Source organism: Spermophilus citellus, assembly GCF_964194105.1.
Source record: "Spermophilus citellus genome assembly, chromosome: 4".
NCBI classification, from domain to species: domain Eukaryota; kingdom Metazoa; phylum Chordata; class Mammalia; order Rodentia; family Sciuridae; genus Spermophilus; species Spermophilus citellus.
Genome location: NC_138185.1, coordinates 131,056,689 through 131,078,745, shown reverse-complemented (window position 1 = coordinate 131,078,745; position 22,057 = coordinate 131,056,689). Strand labels below are relative to the sequence as shown.

The 22,057-nt window shown below is 38.0% G+C and overlaps 1 protein-coding gene across 2 annotated transcripts in view; it reads right to left on the bottom strand.

Moving 5' to 3' along the window:
- FBN1 (fibrillin 1) overlaps nt 1–22,057 on the bottom strand; it is a 226,502-nt gene that overhangs the window by 49,349 nt on the left and 155,096 nt on the right. For both annotated transcript variants that reach the window (XM_081290687.1, XM_081290686.1), the window contains exons 31-42: nt 21,270–21,395; nt 19,095–19,220; nt 11,566–11,688; nt 11,288–11,410; nt 9,921–10,046; nt 8,196–8,318; nt 6,363–6,485; nt 5,951–6,115; nt 4,009–4,077; nt 3,788–3,913; nt 2,540–2,662; nt 1,519–1,677 (exon numbers count right to left, since the gene is read on the bottom strand). In XM_081290687.1, coding sequence (XP_081146813.1) covers nt 1,519–1,677; nt 2,540–2,662; nt 3,788–3,913; nt 4,009–4,077; nt 5,951–6,115; nt 6,363–6,485; nt 8,196–8,318; nt 9,921–10,046; nt 11,288–11,410; nt 11,566–11,688; nt 19,095–19,220; nt 21,270–21,395 — 1,512 coding nt within the window. The remainder of the gene's footprint in view (nt 1–1,518; nt 1,678–2,539; nt 2,663–3,787; nt 3,914–4,008; nt 4,078–5,950; nt 6,116–6,362; nt 6,486–8,195; nt 8,319–9,920; nt 10,047–11,287; nt 11,411–11,565; nt 11,689–19,094; nt 19,221–21,269; nt 21,396–22,057) is intronic.

The window sequence follows — 22,057 nt, the reverse complement described above, 5'->3', positions numbered from 1 at the left end:
ACTTTTTCTTAAAGGACTAGAGTAAATATTTTTAGGCTTTGCAAGCCGCACGATCTCTGTCAAAACTTTTTAACTCTGCCACGAAAGCAGCTGTAGATAATGGGTCAATAAATTAGTGTGGTTGTGTTTTAATAAAATTTTATTCATGGATACCAAGATTTGAAGTACATGTAACTTGCATATGGCATGAAATATTATTCTTGTGATTTTTCCACCCATTTAAAGTGTAAAAATTGTTCTTAGTTTGTGGGCCATTCAAATACAGGTGGTAGATTGAATTTGGCCCATAAGCTTTTGTTTGTCAACCCTGCTCTAGACACCTTTTGAGAGGTGAGGTAAATCACAATTCTAAGTGATGGTTATTACATTATTTCTGGAGCAAACAATGGATACAATGGTATAATTTAGTAAAAAAGAATCTTCTGTTGCATAAATGATCAGATAGAATCCAAAAATAAATTTAAAATTTTATATATCACTGTGTGGGATGGGATAGGTACTACAGAATACCTTAATCAATATCTTGCATGGATTAAATTTAATGCAAATCATAATATTGGCAAATGATCCCATCATAATATCTTTGATGCATAACATGTATCACATGATATAAGAATACTGCACCAATTTTTTTACTTTATATATTTATTTAAAGAATATCATTTGGGTCTTTTAAAAAATGAATGACATGGGCTGGGGTTGTGGCTCAGTGGTAGAGCGCTCGCCTAGCACATGCAAGGTGATGGGTTTGATCCTCAGCACCACATAAAAATAAATAAATAAATAAATGTACTTAAAAAAATGAATGACATAGTATAATTCTTTCCTTTACAAAAAAAGTAAGAAGAAATTTCTCTTGTCTCAATATAAAGAAGAGATGCACTTTTTTCAGTGTTTAATTTGCTTTGTAGTTACTGAGGATTTTATACTTGATCAGGTTTCCTTTTTCAAATGAGCTGCTAGGAAGTTTGGAACCAAAGTCACTGCTCATCTCTGGCAACTGTGTAGGAATTCCCGGTTTGGATTTTGTGTATTGGCCTTGTTCCTGTGTAATTTTCTTACTCTTCTTTGTCATCTGCCTTACAGTTATTTCTTATTTTACAATTACATCTTTGTAGACTGGCCTTAATTCTTTTGGGAATAAGACTAGTTTTGAATATTACATAAAAACAAGAAGAGTTATGGTTTGTTTATTACTTTGGTTTGCCTGTTTCCAGTCTTTTAATTATTATGGTGAACTCTGAAACAATGATAACAATGTTTATATTTTTGTGATATGCTGAGTCCACAGTTATGGTTATGAATTAGGGTACACATTAGTAAGTATATTCTGTGATTCCAGTTTTAGCTGGATAGATAATAGTCAACTCTGAACTAAACAGTTGCCTTTGTGAATCAATTTTTTCCTTATGAAATGAGCATGCACACTTTTATTTCTTTGCTGAGACTGATTTCTCCTAATAATTCATGGGTGATCGATCAACCTCTATTTTTAGTAGTAGTGAAGCTAAAGTTCACCTGTGCTTGGGATGGGACACTGTTCACAAGGCTTATTCCAGGCTCGGCCAATGTTGTAAGAGCAGCAGCACATCTTCTTGGTCATATTGAACAAGAGCTCTCCATCACAGGTCTGGTTGTCAGCATAATAGTTTCTGTAGCACAAACTTCTTCTCATATCTAGAAGAGAAAAGGAAAAAAGGATAGGAAGTCGGGGACAGTGGTCCACATCTGTAATCCCAGCAGCTGGGGAGGCTGAAGCAGGAGGATTACGAGTTCAAAGCCAGCCTTAGCGAAAGTGAGGCACTAAGCACCTTAATAAGACCCTGTCTCTAAATAAAATACAAAATAGGCTGGGGATGTGGCTCAGTGGTCAAGTGCCCCTGAGTTCAATCCCCAGTACTACCAACCCCTGCCCCCTGCCAAAAAAAAAAAAAAAAAGGATTGAATATGCCCTTGGGGAAGCACAACACATGTTAAGGGGATACTCAAAGAGAAAGCTCTTTTGAGTTGTACTGTAAGCTGACTTTAATAAGGGCAGGAAAAGCCTACTCAGACACAACATTTTAGCTATCAATACTGTTACAAGAAAAGGACTTTGAGGAATGTATTCCCTGGTATTTTATGCCACAGAACTAAGTCATTATGTGGCTGCAGCATTAATAAACTTTACATGACTCTCCACCCTGTCTCCTAGTAACAATTCTCCACTGCTATTTGGCAGTAAGTTTCTCATTTCCGACTCACGATGTTTTAATACTGTAGGTCTGTGCTGTAAATATAATTGTATAAAGATACACCCAAAAGTCAAACAAAAGAAGCACTATTCAACTTTTGTTTGGGATTTTCCAACATTACACTTAAAAGAAAACTCTCAACCACCCACACAAGGTGCTAAAAAATACCAAGCTCACGGTTTACAGGGGAGGAGGCTCTCAATGAGACAGTGAGGATGGCAGCACTCAGTCTAGCACTCAGGACCATTTGCTGGGCTTTCTACACAAGAACCAAACATGCCTAACCGAGAAAAACTTAGACTTACCCATGCAATTATTTCCCCCATTCACTTGCATGTAATCTGGAGGACAAATACAGGTGTAGTTGCCAACGGTGTTGTAACATGTCCCTGGGCCACAGATTCCAGGCGTGTCACATTCATTCACATCTATAATCCAAAGAGAAAGTGGTATGTGAATATGAAAACATCACTCTCTGAAGTGGCCTGGTCCTCAATGTCAATACAAATGTTGACATAACAAAGGAGAAAATCCACAGGGCACTTTATAATCCAGATGTGAAAAGCATGTGTTTAGTTCATCAGGGTCCTTCATCTATGCAAATGCATGCAATTTCAGGAAAGAAGGTTTTAGAAAGGAACTCCTGCCTTCTGATAAGAATTCCTAACAAATGAGTCCATAACATCCTCAAAGGCATGCAGAGATGGAACCATACAGAAAGTCTAATTCTCAATATCCTTCAGAAAGACAATGATATCCTTAAGCCATTAACAGCCGGCTTCAGGAATCTCCACTGGTAAGGGAACATGGAAGCAGGTACTTTGTCCCCTTTCCCATATTCAAATAAAGGGGATGATTTGATGTTTGTTAACTCAGTGAGTCTGAGATCTATGTCTTATGTACTGGATGCTCAACTTAAATTTAATGAAGTTGTCATGGTCCTGTGGAGACTCTGGGAGAGCCAGGGGAACTTTTTTTATACAGAACACAAGGACTTCTCTTCCCTAACTACTCATGTGACTCTCAACCCACCGCTCTTGCCCTGGTCCATGGCTCAAGTGCTCTAAAACCGTAAAATGGTCAATATTCTCCATTTTCCCAGTAATAGAGGTGAAGAAGGGCTGCAGAGCTGTCAGCAGTATCATGAAGCCAAAGCTTTTCGAAAGAATCTCATCTAAGTGCATTAGTACAGATGGTTAAGAAGAGGAGCCCTGAACACACAGGTTACTGAAATGGGGCCTGTGCTACTCTCATTAAATAGCTTTGCTGAGGACCATGGAAAACTGTTTTGTAGGCATAAGTGGGACTATGGCCCAGCATAATAAAACTCCACTTTTCTCAGGAAAAGAAGGAGCTTTAGGACTTACTGCAAATGACATCATTTCAGTAACATTAGTGCAAGTGACCACATGTGTGGCATATTTACTGGGCTACGTTCATGATTAGACCACTGTGCTATGTTGCTAAGTCCTCAGTTCCTGGTTACTGTACTCTGGTTTTTCAGGCGAGTTCTCACTATTTGAACGATCATGCCTTCCTATGGGGCCACTTACCATCACACACTCGGGTGTCCTCGTTCAGGTAGTAGCCCGTTGGACAGCGGCACTGGAAACTGCCGAAAGTGTTGATACACTTTCCCCCTTGGCACAGCCCTGGCAGCTCCTGGCACTCATCAATGTCTATCAAAAGAAAACAAAAGAATTTATTCAGCATTGTAAATATATCCAAGGAAATTCAAAATGTGCACATTTTAGGATGAAGGAAAAAGAATTACCTTCCAGTATTACGGTGATAGGGTTTGGGCGAAAGCCTTCTCCTCCAGGGCACAGAATTTTGTACTCAGCTATTGAAACAAAAAATTTGAAGAGAGTTATCTCAAATCTAAAATTTCTAGAAATAATATTCTTAAGAGAAATGAATTGAAATATTCACTCTCAGGAAGCTTTAGCCCTCACTCCACCCAGCTGAAGTAAGTTATCATCTTAGTGCACACTGGTCATTTTCTAAGGGTAGTTGCCAGTGTCCTCAGTCTTGGGACCCTCTAATGACTAGAGTCCTGATGTTCTTCTGAACCATTTTGTTCCTTATCTCCATCACTATTTCTTTTAAAATGTTCTCTTTTCCTTTTTATTTTCCAATAAATTCATCTCCATTTATATGTTCTACTCAGCTTTTCTTCCCTAGAATCACAACTCCCATTAGTAGTGTTCCTCAGCCTGTCTCCAAAACCTTTTCTAAACAGAGCTTAGGTAAAAGTGACTCTTTGGGTTCCCATCCCACTGTCCTGCTCAATACCTAGAGCTCTTTCTCACCCCTCTATTTCTACAGATGGCAATATTAATTCTCCTGGTTTCCAAAAGCAACTTTCTACAGTGTCTTTTATTCCACCATTCCTCCATTCCTCCAGGTTTTCCACTTAGAAACATTTATTTCAGTGCCATGCACCGGCACTGTGATACATATAAGAACACACGAATAAGAGTGACCCTAATTGGCAGAACCATCTTTTCATAATCATGCTGGTCCTTCCTGATCATCCCTGTCCTGGCTTTCTGAAATCATATGCACCATGTGCATATGTGTAAGTATGTACACATTCTCTTTCTAATTTTGATACAGATTTGGGGTGGGCGGTTCTTTAAATCGAAGGCTCAATTTAAAATTGCACAGTTATCAGTCCCCTTTTCCAACATGAACTGATCCATCTCTCTGAAAGGAAGAGGGAAGGCAGTGCCTGCTAAGCTCTGGGGCCCATGCTGGGGACTTTATCCTAGGAGGTATTCTATGATGCTAAGTAACTTGCCCAGGGTTACATGAAAGCAAGTGGTAGAGTTCTAATTTGAACTTGGTGTGCTCTTTGGCAAATCATAGACCATGTCTGCTCTTGTTTCTTCTATTTTTGAGACTTATGTTAGACTATAGCTCTGATGTTTGGGTAATATTTTGCCTATTAAGCTGCACACTCCTGGAAGATGCAGGATCTAGTCTAATTCATCTTTGAACCTTCAAAATAGGTGCTATAGGTACTTGACAAACATTTTCAGAAGAAACGAATAAGTGACCCTTCTGCAAGGAAAAAATTGAGTGCCTCCTACAATACCTCCCATAAGCAGCAGACTCTGACTTTTGCCAAAGAATCGGCATATGACTGAATTGTAATACAGGACTCACTTAGAAAAACAGAAAGTCCTTTTATTTATTTATTTATTTTGGAGATGTATTATTTATGTTTTAAAAATCACATTTGAGAGCTTTCTTTCAAGTCCCATCCTAAGAATGGAATAATCTTCCATTTAATAGTTGCTTAACTTCTCTTTTGCCCAGGGATACTCTGAGTTTGTTCCAGAGTTTCCCAAACCACCCGACAGATAAGAAGAGGAGAGATCAACCCATGTGTCCCTGGAAGGGAAGCAATTGGGAAGAGCAACCTCACCTGGAAAATCTTTAAGCCATGCTATCTGCCTGTTTCTCAGCAGAGAGAAGTGAGACACTCCCTGTTGCACCTGAGCTTTTAGTGAAAGACAAAGGGGGCACTTTCTGACTCCCAAGTAGGGAATGAGGTCCCTCCATGGGGCGAGAACATGATCTCCCTTTCCTGACGGAGGCATAAAGACTACAGGTGCTCCCTCCCTTGGTGAGTAGGCTCTCTTTTGTGAGTCTAGAAAGGAGAACTGGCTTGAGTTGGAATAATAAGGAACAGGAGGATGCCCACTTACTTGTGTTCACAGCAGGGCACAGCTCACAGGGAGTACCCCAGGCTCTACCCAGAGAACAGCAGCAGGAAGCCTTGGAAACACCAACTCCGATTTCATTGCTACAGGCTGTATCTCCGTTGTCTCCTCGGGGCCGAACATCCAAATAGCAATTTCCAGAGCGGGTATCTATTTACCGTATATAAACGAAAAAGTGTCATGCAGATTCTTTTTTCTTGAGGGTTGAAAATTTAAACTCATTTCCTAAACTGTTGAAAAACCCTGATTTCCTTTTACTTAGAAACTAAAACATGTCCAAGAATATATAATAGGAATTTTCTATATTATTATTTTGCAAATTTTGAAAATAGGATGTTCAATGCTGTTTAAACATAATAAACAGCCTGCACCTCTGAAAAGATTTTTAAGATCTTACCAACACAGCCAACTCGAGTTGGATTCAGCTCAAAATCAGGTGGACAGTCACAGGTATAGCTGCCCGGAGTGTTGATACAGTTCCCACTGATACACGTGGTTGGATCCAGACACTCATTAACATCTAAAACCAAATAGCCAGGGCCAGAATTACCAGTGAGTCCATGTGGGGCCAACATCACCATAAACCACACCACCCAGTCTAGGGCTCCCAACAAGAACTTTTAAGCGTCACTAGTTGTAATTACACCTAGAAATGTCATCCTCCACTTCTGAAATAAAACCCCTCAGGAAGGAAATATGTCATAGTCTTTGATCTCCCCCCACCCTTAGAACATATTGACTATCCAAACTTGTCATCAGGATAAAATATAACTTTGGAACTAGCAAAAATTTTCCAGCGAAGGTAACTGAAGGCAAAACATTGCTGTGACCTCAGTTAACCAAAATTTCAGACACAGGTTTTGAAAAAATATATTTAATATGTGTGGCTTGTTATTTTGTCAAATTAGAGCAAGATGTCCCAGAGAACTCTCTGGAGCAGGTAATTTCTGCTGTTTCTTCCACATAAACGCATGGGGCTTAGAGTGTGTCTTCAAGTCTGCAAAGAGTCTCTCTCTCATCACTGATGCGGAGTTGAATGTTTCCCTTTCAATTTCTATTCCAAAAATTTGTACAGCGTTCCAGATATTTAGGACATGGGTTTTGGCAAATACCACCCCTGTACAATCCTTCTGTCTCTTTTGAACACTTAGGAAATAATCAACACTGGGTAAATGGATTCAGAGAAGAGACATTGGGGACTGGAGACACCTTATCCTTGGGTGTTCCCTGTGGAACTGGTATCCCCCCATGGGTTCCAAAACAAACAATTCTTTAGCTCAAATCTCACATAAATTTGGATGGACAGGGCCAGGCCAAGAGAAACAAGGTTAGAATGATGCTGACAGGGACTGAGGTTGATGAGAGGGCATGCACCATGGAGAGGTGACTTCCTGAGGTCTTCTAGAGGCCTGATTGGTGTCATCCTACTGCTTATAAAAGTAGGATATATGCCTAGAGAAGATGTGGGCCTAGGGAGGAATACTCGAGTCCATAGCTTTTGTGGGGAGGTGGTGGTGGTGGTGGTGGTCTTGATCTGGAGAACCACTGAGTCATGGCTTGTTTAGGTGGCTAGGGAAAAAAAAATTCTCCTGACTCCTAAACTCCTACAGAACGGGATCTATTTCCTCAATACCCTTGAACAGAAGGGTGGATCAGGAGAATTACAAATGGCTGTCACTGCCAAAGAGGACTAAAGGCAATCTGCTGGGTGCTTGTGGCTTTTCTAATTTTTTCCCTTATATTCCCTGAGAGTCCTTGTTCTTCAAGGAAATGTCTTATACATTAGAAATGGGTAGCTGGGCTCTCTGTATCAGCACTCTGGTGACCACTGTCGGGGGCAGCGGTGGGAAGAAGTGGGTATTGCAATGGAAAAGTCCAAGGAGAAAACCCTTGATCCTAGAGCATGGCCATCTGAAGAAAACTCTGAAAATGCACCCATGAAGAAAAAGAAATGGCTGGGAAGCCATATGGCTGGAGCACACCGAACATTCCTCCACAGCCAGAAGAGCAATTCTAAGGCTTTGAGCTCTGTTCCTTCCTGTCTTTGACTCTTTCCTCTGCATCTTCACATTTAATCAGTTCCGAGTCTGAGAATATGTAGTCTGGGTTCCTGTTCCCTCACCCTGCTTTAGTTTTCTTCTCTGACTAACCTTGTATGGTCCCAATGATGCCCCCAACTGTAGGGTTCCCTGGGACACCTGGGAGCCAACCATGATAACAGATGTCTTACCTGTGCAGTTTCCACCACTTCTGTCCAGTTCATAGCCTATCTCACACTCGCAGCGGAACAGGCCAGGAAGGTTGTGGCAAGTTCCAAAGACACAGATGTTTGGAAGGGAGCACTCATCAATATCTTGAGGGAGGAGTAAAAAAGGGAGAAGTTAGATTTATTTTTTGCTAAATAAACTGCCTACTCTAATTAGGCAAATGATATCAGTGTTGGGAAAATGAAGTCTACCTGAGCTAAACAGGTCACGGGAGACTAAATTCTTTGGTTGTTCTTATCTATATATATGCTGCTTTTGTTGTGAGATTAAATTTTAAGCATCACAAAGTCTTTTCTTTGTGATAACTTTTATAACCAGCTTTATAATCCTTGCCCCTAGTACTATGGTATGTGCTTGGTACTTATAGACAGCTAAAAACTGCAGATACCCCTTCCAGACCTCTGCCCTGCTTCACATTAATATCTGCTTTTTCAATTGTTACATGGGCACATTTTCAGACTTGAGACTGACTTTAAATAGCCATGACTACTCTGCCAGTGGTGATTTATATTATGGACAAACAAACAAAACTTTCCCTTATAGCATTAAAAGAAGCAAAACTTTTACCGTGACTATTTGTGTTACCAAAGGTGGCTCAGTACCTGTTTTCCTTGGATATTTGGAGTAACAAAAGTAAACAAGGCATCAGGCACATGATCAAGAACATAATCTAGTTTCTTGCCTCAGAGGAGTTTTACATCAACTCTGCATATTAAATATAAGCTGTACAAAGAACCCAATGGTTCCATAACAAAATGAAGTATTTTCATAGAAATACATGAAGAAATTGGTATAGATGTTATAGCTGAAGACTGATTCTGAGTTCACATCTTGTTAACGAGCAATGACTATTAGCTAATACATTAATCAGGACCTTGTTTAAACTTCCAAATGTTATTATCACTTGTTTATTTCTACTGAACTCTTTTTAATTCATTGTAGTCACTAATTATTTTCAAGGAAAAATAATGTGCTTTAAACTTTTAAGTGTGGGTAAAGAGAAGAATCTTAGTTTCCTAACTGAATTTATCCTTAGCCAACAGGTCCCTGGGGTCCTGTTTGACCAACACTTCACAGAAAGACAGAGTCTGGAGCTTAGGGACACCATGACACATGGCATTAGTTCAGGGGTTCTCTACTGAGCAGGTTTGCAAAATAATACTCCATGTTCATATATGTTAGATGTTTAGAGAATGTTCTGAGATATCCTCAGGTCATTATTTTGTATAAGGAGAAGACTATCTGCTCTGTCATTATTTTAAAGGCTTTATTTCTAGAAACCAAACCACGGTAGAAATTGACAACTGTATTTATAAAGATAATCCTCCAACAGCACACTAAGGGACCTAATGTTACTTTGAGTTCTTTTCCCCCAGCATTAGAAACAGTTGAGTCTCACTGGGTTAGTCACATTTGGCTATTCTCTTTTTCTTATTCCTGATGGTATACTCCTGCAGACCATTGGCCAAGACTGGATGTGTAGCTTATGGCAAGACAGCAGACATTTTTCTCTGCCCAAAGAGAAATGGTCCAGCTGGAGACCTAACCCCTCCACAAACTGAACTGACCATCTTAGATGTGAAGCCCCAACAAACCTCAGTTTTTAAAAAAGAAAAGCACCAGAAGTGTTAAGATAACCCAATCTCATGGAGTTCTGCAAGATTCCCAGCAGCTTCTTCAGCAGTTACCTTCGCAGGCCTTTCCGTCGGCACTGGGCACGAAGCCCATGTCACATTCACAGCGGTACCCTCCAGGGGCATTGAGGCACTGGCCATTGCCACAGAGATTCAGGTTCTCGGAGCACTCATCAAGGTCTATAGGCAGAAAGAAGCACAAGTCATGCTTTCTCAGATCCTACAATTTTTATAACTGTCAATGTCCTGAGTGCAGCCATGTTTTGTCATAACTTCTATTTGATATATTTAAATTCATTTGCTTTTCTCATTTGAATGCTAATCTTGAATGTGCAATAAACTTGGGGTTCAGATTCAGAATCTCAGATGCTAAAGTATCCCTAATGCTGTAAAATGAATATCAAGACAAGTGAATTATTTAAGTCCCCTTCAAGAAGGGTCATCCACATGGATGACATATCCCTGACCAGAAATAACAAGTCCATCATGAAACTGGAGATTCATGATGACAAAGCACCAGTGAGCAGAAATGATTTCAACTATGATAAAACTTTCAGTGAGTTAAAAAAAAATTCTAAATGAATCACTTAATAAGCCTTAACCTCTTTTGTGCTTAAGTGACATCTTATTAACAAAGTGTTCAGGATAAATTAATGCTTTAAGTCATTTAAATAGCTATTCTACTTGATGGCCAAGTAATGCATTATTAATTTAATAATTTAATTATTAAATTATTTAATCCCAAAGCTCTGACATAACAAGTGCCATTTGGGTATATATGCACATATAAGTATATGTATAGTTTATATACAATCATGTCTCAATCATATATATCAAAATATATGTAGTAGTACGTTAATCTTGTGACTGTTAATTAGAGCTAAAAAGGAAGAATATTTCATTGATATATTATAAAACTGGAAGTGGATGAATTCCTTAAAGACATTATGGATTGTTACTTATACCAATATAAAATATTGATTGTGATGAAAATGGCTAGTAGAAGTAAAATGTACACTGTTCTCACCCAGAACATCTCACCCTTTTTCTTTACATAGCTTCCTATAGCCAGTTTATCCTGGAAAGCAAGTTATCAGTGAGAATGAGGCACAAAAATACAAAAGTGAAGACACGTAAAAAGAAGTGTGGTTTGTTTGAAGCTAAAAACACCATCAGATGCAATAATATATATGAATGAAAAATATAATTGTGTGTATGTGTGTATGTGTGTGTGTGTGTGGGGGGGGGGTTGAGAGAGATAAAGACAAAGTTTCTGAGACCTAATTCCCTAATTGACCTGGCTCCAAATCCAGTCTGTTTTCTGTTCACTGACTCAGATTTTAAAAAGAACTGTTAGTCTGAGAGATGTGGAATACCTTGCTTCTCTAAGGTTTCCCCAGCTGTTTTCAGGGCAAGCTTACCTGTGCAAGTGAAGCCATCACCTGTGTATCCTTCCTTACAGAGACAGCGGTAAGATCCCATGGTATTCCTGCAGTCTGCATGTTGGCTGCACATGTGGGTTCCATTGGAGCATTCATCCAAATCTGAAGGAAAAAGGTTCATATTTTTATTAGCACAAAGTGTGGCATTTAAATTCAATATTGCACAAATTAAATTTGACTTTACAGGATTAATATTTTCATATTAATTGCTTGTTCCTGACAAGCCATTGCTGAATTGCTATTATTTTCCAAGTCACCTGTGCACTTAATGCCATCTCCAATCCATCCGGGGCTGCAGCTACATTTGAAGCTTCCTGCCGTGTTGGTACATACAGCATGTCTGCCACAGTTGTGTGCTCCAATTTCACATTCATTGATGTCTGGAAAAATAACCAGTGGTTTAGAAAAAAATTTGGCACAAATGCCTTTTTTGGTCTTTAAATATCTAAACAATATTCAAAAGCTGAGCAGCCTTCACACTGGCCACAGAGTAGTACAGATTGGTTTAGTATCCACTTGTAAACTCTCTATATATTCACAGCTTCACATTTCAATTTATAAAAAACTATTTGATAGTATTTGCTATTATTAACTCTAATTATTTTCCATATTCTAATGTGTCTAGTCAACACAAAGAAAAATAAACCTCTTTTCAGGCAAAGACCTTAAAAAGTGAGTTGCCAAAAGAACTTCAGTACTAATGCTTATGGTTAATAAAAACATTTCTATTTCCAATATTTTTATTATTGTCAACTACAGAGTTATGATGCACAATCTTTTCATATCCTACGTACACAAAGGAATACAATGTTTTTGGTATACCAGAAAACTTTCATCATATTAATATCAGATAGGGCTGGGGATGTGGCTCAAGCGGTAGCGCGCTCGCCTGGCATGCGTGCGGCCCGGGTTCGATCCTCAGCACCACATACCAACAAAGATGTTGTGTCCGCCGAGAACTAAAAAATAAATATTAAAAATTCTCTCTCTCTCTCTCTCTCTCTCTCTCTCCCCCCCCACACTCTCTCTTTAAAAAAAAAAATATCAGATATATTTTATTCTTAAACTTCAAACATTTTTATTTAATTATGCTTTATTCCTGTACACTGTTCTCACCCAGAACATCTCACCCTGTTAGGTACTGCTCATTCAAACATATGCAGAAAATGTTCCTTAAGGAAGATGTGAACAATTTTACTCTAGTTTCTGAGAGTCCTTCCACATTGGAGAGCCAAGTCTTCTTGCATATTTCATGTAAAACTCAAGTCAACCCAGTGGGAATTGTGTCAGAAGGAGGAGTAGCAGATCAGGGTCACATTACTACAAGATGCCAAATTCTCTAGAATTTTCCATTCTTCAAAATTCCATTTCCACATTTAACCAACAGAGACTATATCACATAAAAGTGTTATAGAATTATAAGGTATGAAGTGAAATATGTGTATTTCCCCAAATTAACCCATTACATTAATGGGTTACCCTCATAATCAACTTTGTCATTTATTAGAACAAGAACTCACAGATAGGATCTATGACTCTTGATGAAAAACAATACTTCACACAAAACTTAGGTCAAGTAGGATAATTTTGACATATAAAATGTTGCAAGAATTTCCAGGGATCACTTGAATAGTGGCATGAGAAAGAAACTGGGCAAGCAACTTATGTTTACCCTTTTGTTTACTTAAGAAGCCCAATTAAATGATTTGAACGTGTTTGGGAAAATGCTGTTTGCCAAATGTTCCATCTGAAGTCCTGAAATGGTCCTGGGATTTTTGGCTTCTTCATAGCTTCTAGAGCAAACATAAAATAAAACAATGACAGATTTCTCCTGCAGAAATTTGTTTTTGTAATGTCACTAATAATCCCAAGATGGAAATGTGCCAGGAAGAATGTCTTTAGAATTACACGTATGGTATAGCTGAATTTTAACATGCACTTACTGAGTACTTAAGGAAGGTTGAGGGAGGCTTGCAGCTTTAGACTTGTGACAGGGAGCTTTAACCAACTGAATAACTGAGCACTGTACATTCCAAGGCAAGGAGGAGGAAAGCCAACCCAGGGACAAGAGTGGTGAGCAGGCCCAGGGATTCAGAGGGTGAGCCTTCCTAAGCCTGACATATGCAGTTCCTATGCAGAACTGGTAAACATGCATTCTTTTTCCTCAGATAATCACTTCCCTCAGAAGTAAAGACACAATCACCACTTTTGGGCAGTCCTGCCTTAATTTCACTTCCTATTTGTCAGGATTGCTGGCAAATCATCTTAGGTGTAAACAATGAGCTTCAATTGCATAAGTATTCAAAGGCTTTAGACTTTTAGAGAATCAAGGAATTTTCTAAGTGGAAAGAACTAAGAATTCCACTCTCCCCATCCTTAGTTTGTCAGAGGAGGACACAGGGGTGGGGTCCCACAGACAGTGAGGGACAGAGCCAGAAAAGGCTAGGATTCAGTTTTCCTGTCTCCTGATTGGCATTCTTTCCTTGGGGGCATAGCTGCCCAATTGAGCCAATTTATTTATTTAGGAACTTCAGGATTTTATTCTAAACTGGGCTTTAGAGAGTTCTCAAAATTTGGTAAATATTGACAGACTTACAGGAATATGAATCTCTTCTAAGCACAATTTTCAGAGATGATCAGAACCTATCAATGTAGTAATTCTGTAATCTTTTCCTTTCCAATTTTCTAAGGCCAAAGATACCTTTATTTTCATATGACTTTCATCTTCCATATTTAATCTGGCATTTAAGAAAATTTTAATTTCATTTAAATGGATAATCTCCCATTATTATTTATTTTTATTATTAACAATGTTAATTTTGTAATTAATATTCTAATTTACAAAATATTTTTAATTTTTACTTCAATGTTTTCAAGGTAAAAAAAAATATATAGTTGTAAGAGACTGTGTGTCATGGGCTTTGGGGTGCTAGGAGAGGGTAACTCAGCCAACATTCACTTTTCCATTTTGTGACCATTTGTGTAAGTCACCTTCTTAATGCCTTACATTCTCAGTGTGTAAAAAGTGAATGAGAGTCTCCTTCCATTTCCATACATTTTCCCTTCTCTCTCCCTTTCTCCCACCCCACTCGTCCCTGTTTAATGTTACTCTTTTCCTCATGCTCTTCTTCCCTGTTCTTATCTTAGTTGCTCTCTTTATATCAAAGAAGACATTTGGCATTTGTTTTTTAAGGATTGGCTAGCTTCACTTAGCATTATCTGCTCTAATGCCATCTATTTCCATGCAAAATCAGTTTGTGAGGGGAAAGGGGAAAAAAAAAACAAGGGAGAGAATTAAACAACAGCAGATGGGATTGAGAGGGAAAATGAGAGGGAAGGGGAGGGGGGATAGTAGGTGATAGGAAAGGTAGCAGAATACAACAGTCATTAATATGGTATTATGTAAAAATGTGGATGTGTAACCGATGTGATTCTGCAACTTGTATTCGGGGTAAAAAAGGGGAGTTCATAACCCACTTGAATCAAATGTATGGAAGATGATATGTCATGAGCTTTGTAATGTTTTGAACAACCAATAAAAAAAAAGTGAATGAGAAAGATAATATGGTCATAAAATAGAGGGATTTCTGAACAAAATGTTTTTACATGTGTGTGTATGTGCATGCATGCACCAACTAATTAATTGCTTCTATACCCAACTTGGGCCTAGAGATGTACTTCATTATAGAGTCAATAAAAGGGGAAACTGAGCCATAAGGAAAACAAACAAAATCACTGTATTGAAACACTTCAATAATGTGAAGGAAACCGCCCACGCTTGCCAAGAACATCTCTTTCTGTGCAAATGTTCTCTTCCCCCACAAGTTTGCTCCACACAGAAAATTCCTTTTTAAGATTAAGAATATGCATAAGCCAAGAAAAGCAAAGAAATTCAAATTTTAGGCTGACACTGCAACCTCCTTAACCCTAGCAATCCTTTGCCACAAGGTTCTGTGAGCCCCGCTCCCTTGAAGGGCAAGGGCATGGGCTGAGCAAGCCCTGTGTGCAGGCTCTGTGTGCCCCATGTGAGTCTGCCACTCAAGGGAGGATTTATGCTCTGAGCTGCTATGGCCTGGTACTGACATACAGGGAGAGGCCATATCACCCACACAGAGCCTGCCTTCCGGCCACCTGGACCTCCATCACGTGGATCCTGATTCAGCAGAGCTGGCACACTGCAGTCTCCATTAGGGCTGAGGAAGAGGATGTAACAGCAAATGGAGAGGCCAAGTGCAAAGGCTACTGGGATTTCTTAGCTTGGATTGAAATTTGGGCCAAATCTATTAACCGAACACCCATGGAGTTTTCACAGGCTGACAGCCAGAGGAGGAGAATTAGCAATGATAAGAAACTAGAAGGAAATGAACACCAATTCTCACTGACTGCTGGTGGATGAAGTCCATGATTTTCTCCCATGGACTTGAGACCCACCAGAAACATTTCTCACATGAAAAAAATCAGACAATTGGAGAAATGCATTTATCCAGAAATCCAGCTATTTTAACTGAAAACAATTTTCTGATTTTATTCTACCTAATGGCGTGCTTTATTCACTAAGCATATGATAGCAGGTAGGTTCTTACAAAGGAGCTTGTGGGAGCCAAGACCTGCCCAGGATGGCAACCAGCAGCAAACTTTTTTTTTTTTTTTTTTCTTCTTCCAATTACAATTATGTAAAATGAGCAGCAGGAGGCTTATGTCACAGGAAAATTGCAACCCAGTCCACTTCAGCCAAGGATAGAAGGGCTGTGCTCTAGGATTCCAGCAAAGGAACATTCTCTCTTGGTTAAATCAAACATTCCCCTCATCAATACCCACAATTTGGACAAAGCTTAAGGAGAGTAAAAGAAACCCTGAGCATCTGTGTGGGCTGGGAATGTAAGTCGGTGGGTGGATTCTTAACACTGCTGAAGTGATTGGGGGGAAAGCCATGTTTATTTGTTAAAATGGAAACAATCAGTAATGACAAGGAAGCTGAAACATTTGGACAAAGCTGTGATGGAGCCCAGAGGACATTCTTCAGTTCTCATGAAACAAAGCTCCTCCTTATGAAATAGCATGCATGTTTTCCTAATTCCTTTCCAGAGTGCTCATTTAAAAAGTCTATATAAACAAATAAATAAGTAGACATATTCCCTTTGTCTATGATCACAGCACAGTTCTTGAAGTCCGTATTTGCTGTTAGTTGTCCTGTGGCTTGCTTACGCAATTAGGCCAGATACATATCTTTATTTACATTAGTTGCCTGGAACATTATAAACACTTGTCTTTAGTATGACCATTACCAAGGTAACTGATGGTATTGTAAGTTGCAAGTGACACTGATTTAAAACCAAAAACAGGCTAAAAGAGCCCTAGTTACAAGGGATTAAAAAAATTTTTTTTTGGCCCATGTTTTTAAAAACTTGTTTTTAAGTGTACCAAACTTTCTGCCAGTTCCTGTTGGTATAAGTCATTTCCAATCCAATGTGATACCCATGGTTGTTAATAACAGTATTCACAGAGGATCTCTTTTTTCTTCTCTAATGCAGCCCCTCCTTCCACGGGCCAGTGTCACCTGAGGGGAACACGTGAATAACTGCCAAACACCCTACAGATTGGTTCATGATCACAAGCTAGTTCAAGAGCAAGAAATAGAATTTAGGGTTCTACCCTTTAGATGAGAATATCACATTATGTTACTGATGTCAAAGGGGTCACGAAGCTCAAGTCTTCTTCTGACAATGCTAAATGAATTTTATCAAACTGAAAAATCATCCAGGTTGAAAGTTAAAAAAAATGGGAGGAAGGCATCGGCCTTTTGTAAAGCTAAAGTATTTCTTCAAATTCATATCTAGTTTCTGTGGCATTTACTAAATGGCTGCTGTTATTAATATAAAACTGATGTCATCTCATCTAACATGCAGTACACAGCTCTTGTCACCACAGCCTCAATATCTCTGTAAATTCAATTATGAAAAACAAGCCTTCAATATGCAGAGTAAAATTTTTCCTTTTTAAAAAAACTGATTTTAAGCATGTGCCAATAGACAGACAGTAATGTAGAATTTTTGCTGGACTAGAAGTTATGTCTTTCATTAAAATGGCCTCCAGACCTGGCATCTGTATGCCTCATTTAATATGACAGCAATAACTCTTATTTATTGGTCAGCAGTATGCCAAGGGTGTTATATACATTATATCTCATTTACCTAAAATGATATTAACATGGCATGAAAATTTTAGTTTTCTTCATGGTAAGAGATCTAGAATAATCAGTCACTACCTACGTCCCAATTGGCTGAAGTTTGGAGAACAAAATTCTAGAGAGCCTTTCTTTTAAGCAACGGGGACTGTCTCATGAGATGAACTTCTCCCTTGATTTGTATCACTGACCTTGCCCTGAACTTCAGTGAGCTCAGCTGAGCCAGACAATGGTGTTACCCTTTAATAGGTAAAACGCAGCATAGAGCTATCCTACCTTTTCCTTCATTACTGGCAGACCACCGCTGCTTACCAAGTCCTGTATTTACACTCAAAGCTAAAAATAAAGCTTGAACCACAGACATACAGAGCTAACATCACTTGGACCTGTGAGGCCACGTGGGGGAGTTCAAATTTTAAACACTATGCCATTTATCAGAATGGACCCCTAACCAGGCTTCCTATGAAGAGCAACATAGCATGAAAACATTTCAGCTTTATGCTTCTTTTCATGGTTTGGATAGAGTCTGTCAGTTCTGAACCAACAGCAATATTACTGCCATTATTCCATGTGTTAGTAAATTTGACACAGCACCATCGGCCAGTTTGTGAGGATGAGAGATATATTTTAGTGCTTTCTTGAAATATGTTGATACTGTGAAGAGGAAGATCTGTACATTTACCACGGCCAATCTGCAAATATTTTAATGTTTGTTTTAAGTCACAAGGGCTTGCCAAACTGGCTTTTGGAATTAAAGCATGTTATTTGAAAACAAAAAATTATACGGTTACCTAATTCAAGCTTACCATCATCACCACTATGTTTTAAATTATGTTATATGCCATAATCTGTTATGTTAATATAGTACTATGGGAAAAATTTATTATGCTATTCCATACACTTAATATCATTGCCTCATGTTTGGAAATAGCAACCGAACACTTAAAAAACAATGTCATTGCCATAGAGTGACTGCTTCCATTTGGCATTTAACAGGATGGTCTCCTACAAATATTGTGAAAGATTTTCTCGGGTGCCATTGGTATTAGACAAGCAAAATTGCAAATGATTCAATTAGCACTTCACAAGATTTGTTAAGTCCAATGAATAAACACTTATTTGGGTAAATTGATACATTAAAGTGATCTAATTTAAGGAATTGGAAGATTGGGGAGAATTGATGAAATGTTGGAACTGTCAGATGTATTTCTTTAAAAGACAATTTCAGCTATACAACCTTAAATGAAATATTGGCAAAGGAGATTATTGAGAAAGGAATACTTTGATAAAGGGATATGAATATTTGATAATTACCATGTTCACTATTTGGATATGAAAATTAATTTTAACCTTTTAAAAATTGTATCATTTGTAGTGTTATTCTATACATCTTTTTTTTTTCTACAGGTAAAGAAAAAAACTCCAACTTGGAGCTAATATAAATTGGCAAATTTCAAAGATTTAAAAGCTAAATTTAATGGAAAGTGGTATACAAAACACTTTATATTGCAGTCAAAATGTTAGTAGTTTTAAAATGTGTATTAATCTATAATTATGATAGCAGCCTCTGACCACTTTTTATTTTATTGAAAAAACCCACACCTGTACAGCCGGTTTTCCCTTTTTTGCCTGAATAGCCCATATCACAGTGGCAGATGAATGAGCCTTTAGTGTTTTCACAGGTCCCACTTAGGCAGATATTCGGATTCAGGTCACACTCATTGACATCTGAAAAACATAGATGTTATTAATATACACAACTGTTTTATACAAATTAATACTTTCTCTCTGAGATAAAATAAATATGTCAAATAAATTAGAAAAGGTGAAATACTTTCACTCAGCAAAAATATTATTAAGTACTACATTTAAATGTTTTCACTCAGCAGAAAAAACAACAACAAAAAACAAATTTAAGGATCCCAGTTCACATTGGCTTTCGAGATTGCAGGCTAATTACATAAATTGGCTTTTATGTGGTCCAAAAGGAGGGGCTCAGGTGATCAAATAAGGATCAACTCAAGGGTGAGTGTAGAGCCTGTTCATGTGACAGTCTAGATAACTTTTTAAAACAGCATACTCTATTGCAAAATAAAAATTTTAATTCAGTCTGCCAATGCAGATAATTTAGTTTCCATAGTTTAAAGAAAAGATAAATTTGCTAAGTGTAAGTAATTATAAATCTCATTTCTTTCCCAAGTTAAAAAATTATTTATTTTTTAAGTGTTCATTTCTATTCCTAGGACTTCATAAATTTTCAGTAAAGGTTTTCAGAAGAGATAAACATGGTAAGAATTTAGATACAAGCAGTTCTAGACTCTTGCTTCTGGGCAAGATGGAATGACCTTCCCACCCCAAACAAGGAAAAAGTTGGACATGCAGCATGATTCTCTAGACAGTGGACACTGAGCAACAAAATATAGTGATCTCTGAGAGAAATAAAATAAACTGGGTGAGTTCTAGATTGTCCCCAGGTTACTGTATGGAGGAAGTTTTAAGATAGTGGCATAAAGAGGGGCATGCCAGATGGAACAAGGTGATGTTACGGAGATGAGGAGATGAACCTAGAAGTCCTTGAAAGTCAAGATAATAACTGGAGTTCACAGGCAAAGAAAAGGACAGAAGAGACCTGCACAGAGGAAGAGCTCCAGGGATCTGTAGAGAGTCTTCCTCAAGTGATCAGAAGAGCAGGCACGCACACACTCATAAGGAAACAAACCTCTTGAGGCTGGGGAAAGCATGACCCAAAAGAATGAGGGAGACAATGATCCTGAAAGTTCACAGAAGGTCTGGAATTGTGCCTGTTTTCAACAGTCAAACTGGAAAACCTCATAATTCACAGGGAATTGGATACAGTATCCAGAAGGGTCTTGCCTCAGTAATGCAGCAAAATTAGCCCAAGACTAGCTGCTGCTTAAAAGCTTAAAAGGAAGACTTTGAAAGAATCAATCTGTTTCCAAGTAACCCAACTGCTTTCCAGAACAAAGCTCAAGAGTATTTCTAGGAATATGAAAACATCCAGCACCTACTAAGGTAAAATTTACAATATCTGGCTAACAATCAAAATTACCAGGCATTCAATGAAGGAGGAAAACATGAACCAAAATGGGAAAGTCAGTTTATTGAAATGACTCAGAATTAACAAGAATGATGAAATTAGTAGGCAAGAACACGAAAACAGTCACAACTACATTCCATGTGTTCTAAAAGTAAGAGGAATGACTAAACATAGTAAGCAGAGACAAGGAAGATATGGAAAAAAGACCCAAAGTAAAATTTTAGTGATGAAAACTACAATGTCTCAGATGAAAAATACAATGATAGAATGAAAGGCAGATTCGATATTGCAGAAGAAAAGCTAACCAATTGAAGGCACGACAATGGAAACTATCCAAAACACATATGGTCAATTCTAGAGTTCACTGCATTCTTGTCGAAGATAAAATCTTGTGTAGCTTCAGACAAGCATTTTAAAAGCCTGAACTCTAGTCAGAGCAAAAGGAGGATTAAGTAGACAGAAATAATGGATAGATATGTAAGATATATCTACATGGAGTTGATCAATGATTGGCTCAACCCCCATAACATATCTGACAAAAGCATCATCACAGAAACAAGAAAGTACCTCTTTGGAAAGCTGTCTTTAAAATATGAGTACCATCTCCATAAATATTCTTGCTTTCTTCAAGGGATCTATGTTTCAACTAAACAAACTAATATTTATGTAATTTAACAATGCTTGTGAGTAACCAGACAAATGGAAAATTCTTTGCTTACCTACACAAGTCTTCATATCTTCAGAAGCCATAAATCCATCATAGCACAAGCACCTGTATTCTCCAGGAATGTTTGTACACTGACCACCATCACAGATATTGGGGTTATCTTCACATTCATCGATGTCTACAAGGAATAAAACCAACAAAGTTGTTGATATTGGGTCCATTATTCAGTGAGAATTTGACCCAACCCAAATAAATTCAGCCTACTAGCATAAGACAATTAACTCTCAAATCCAAATGAAACTTTATATAAATTGTCCTTTCAGGTTATCCTGGGTGAAAAGGATAAAAACTTTCAAGATTCACTATACTATTTAAGGATGAGATCCACACCCACTCAAAGTCCATCATTTAAATTATAAATTTTAACTCCTATGAATTTATCATTCAAAAATTATTATGAATCTTATTTTCTCATTGACAACTCACAAATGCCAAAGATCTATTATCTTCTGTTTTACTTACACTTTAAGATATGAAAAAAGGTGAAAATTGCTTGAAACAAGAATCTACTTTAATGAAATTTTGGTAAAAATACTAATTTTCAACATTTGCTTTTTATAGTTAATATCAAGAGGGTTTTTTTAGGGAAAGTTTTCTAGATCCCATAAAATAATTGTGGTTCCTCAGCCAAATTTTCTTCTTGGCCCAAGCTAAAATCAAAATCTGTATCACCCATTTCCTCTCATTTCTAGTTGGTTATATGGCTCTTCCAGCCCTGTGTGATACAATAGAAAGTAGGACAGAGGCTCTCAAACTTTAGAATGCATCCAAATGATTCGG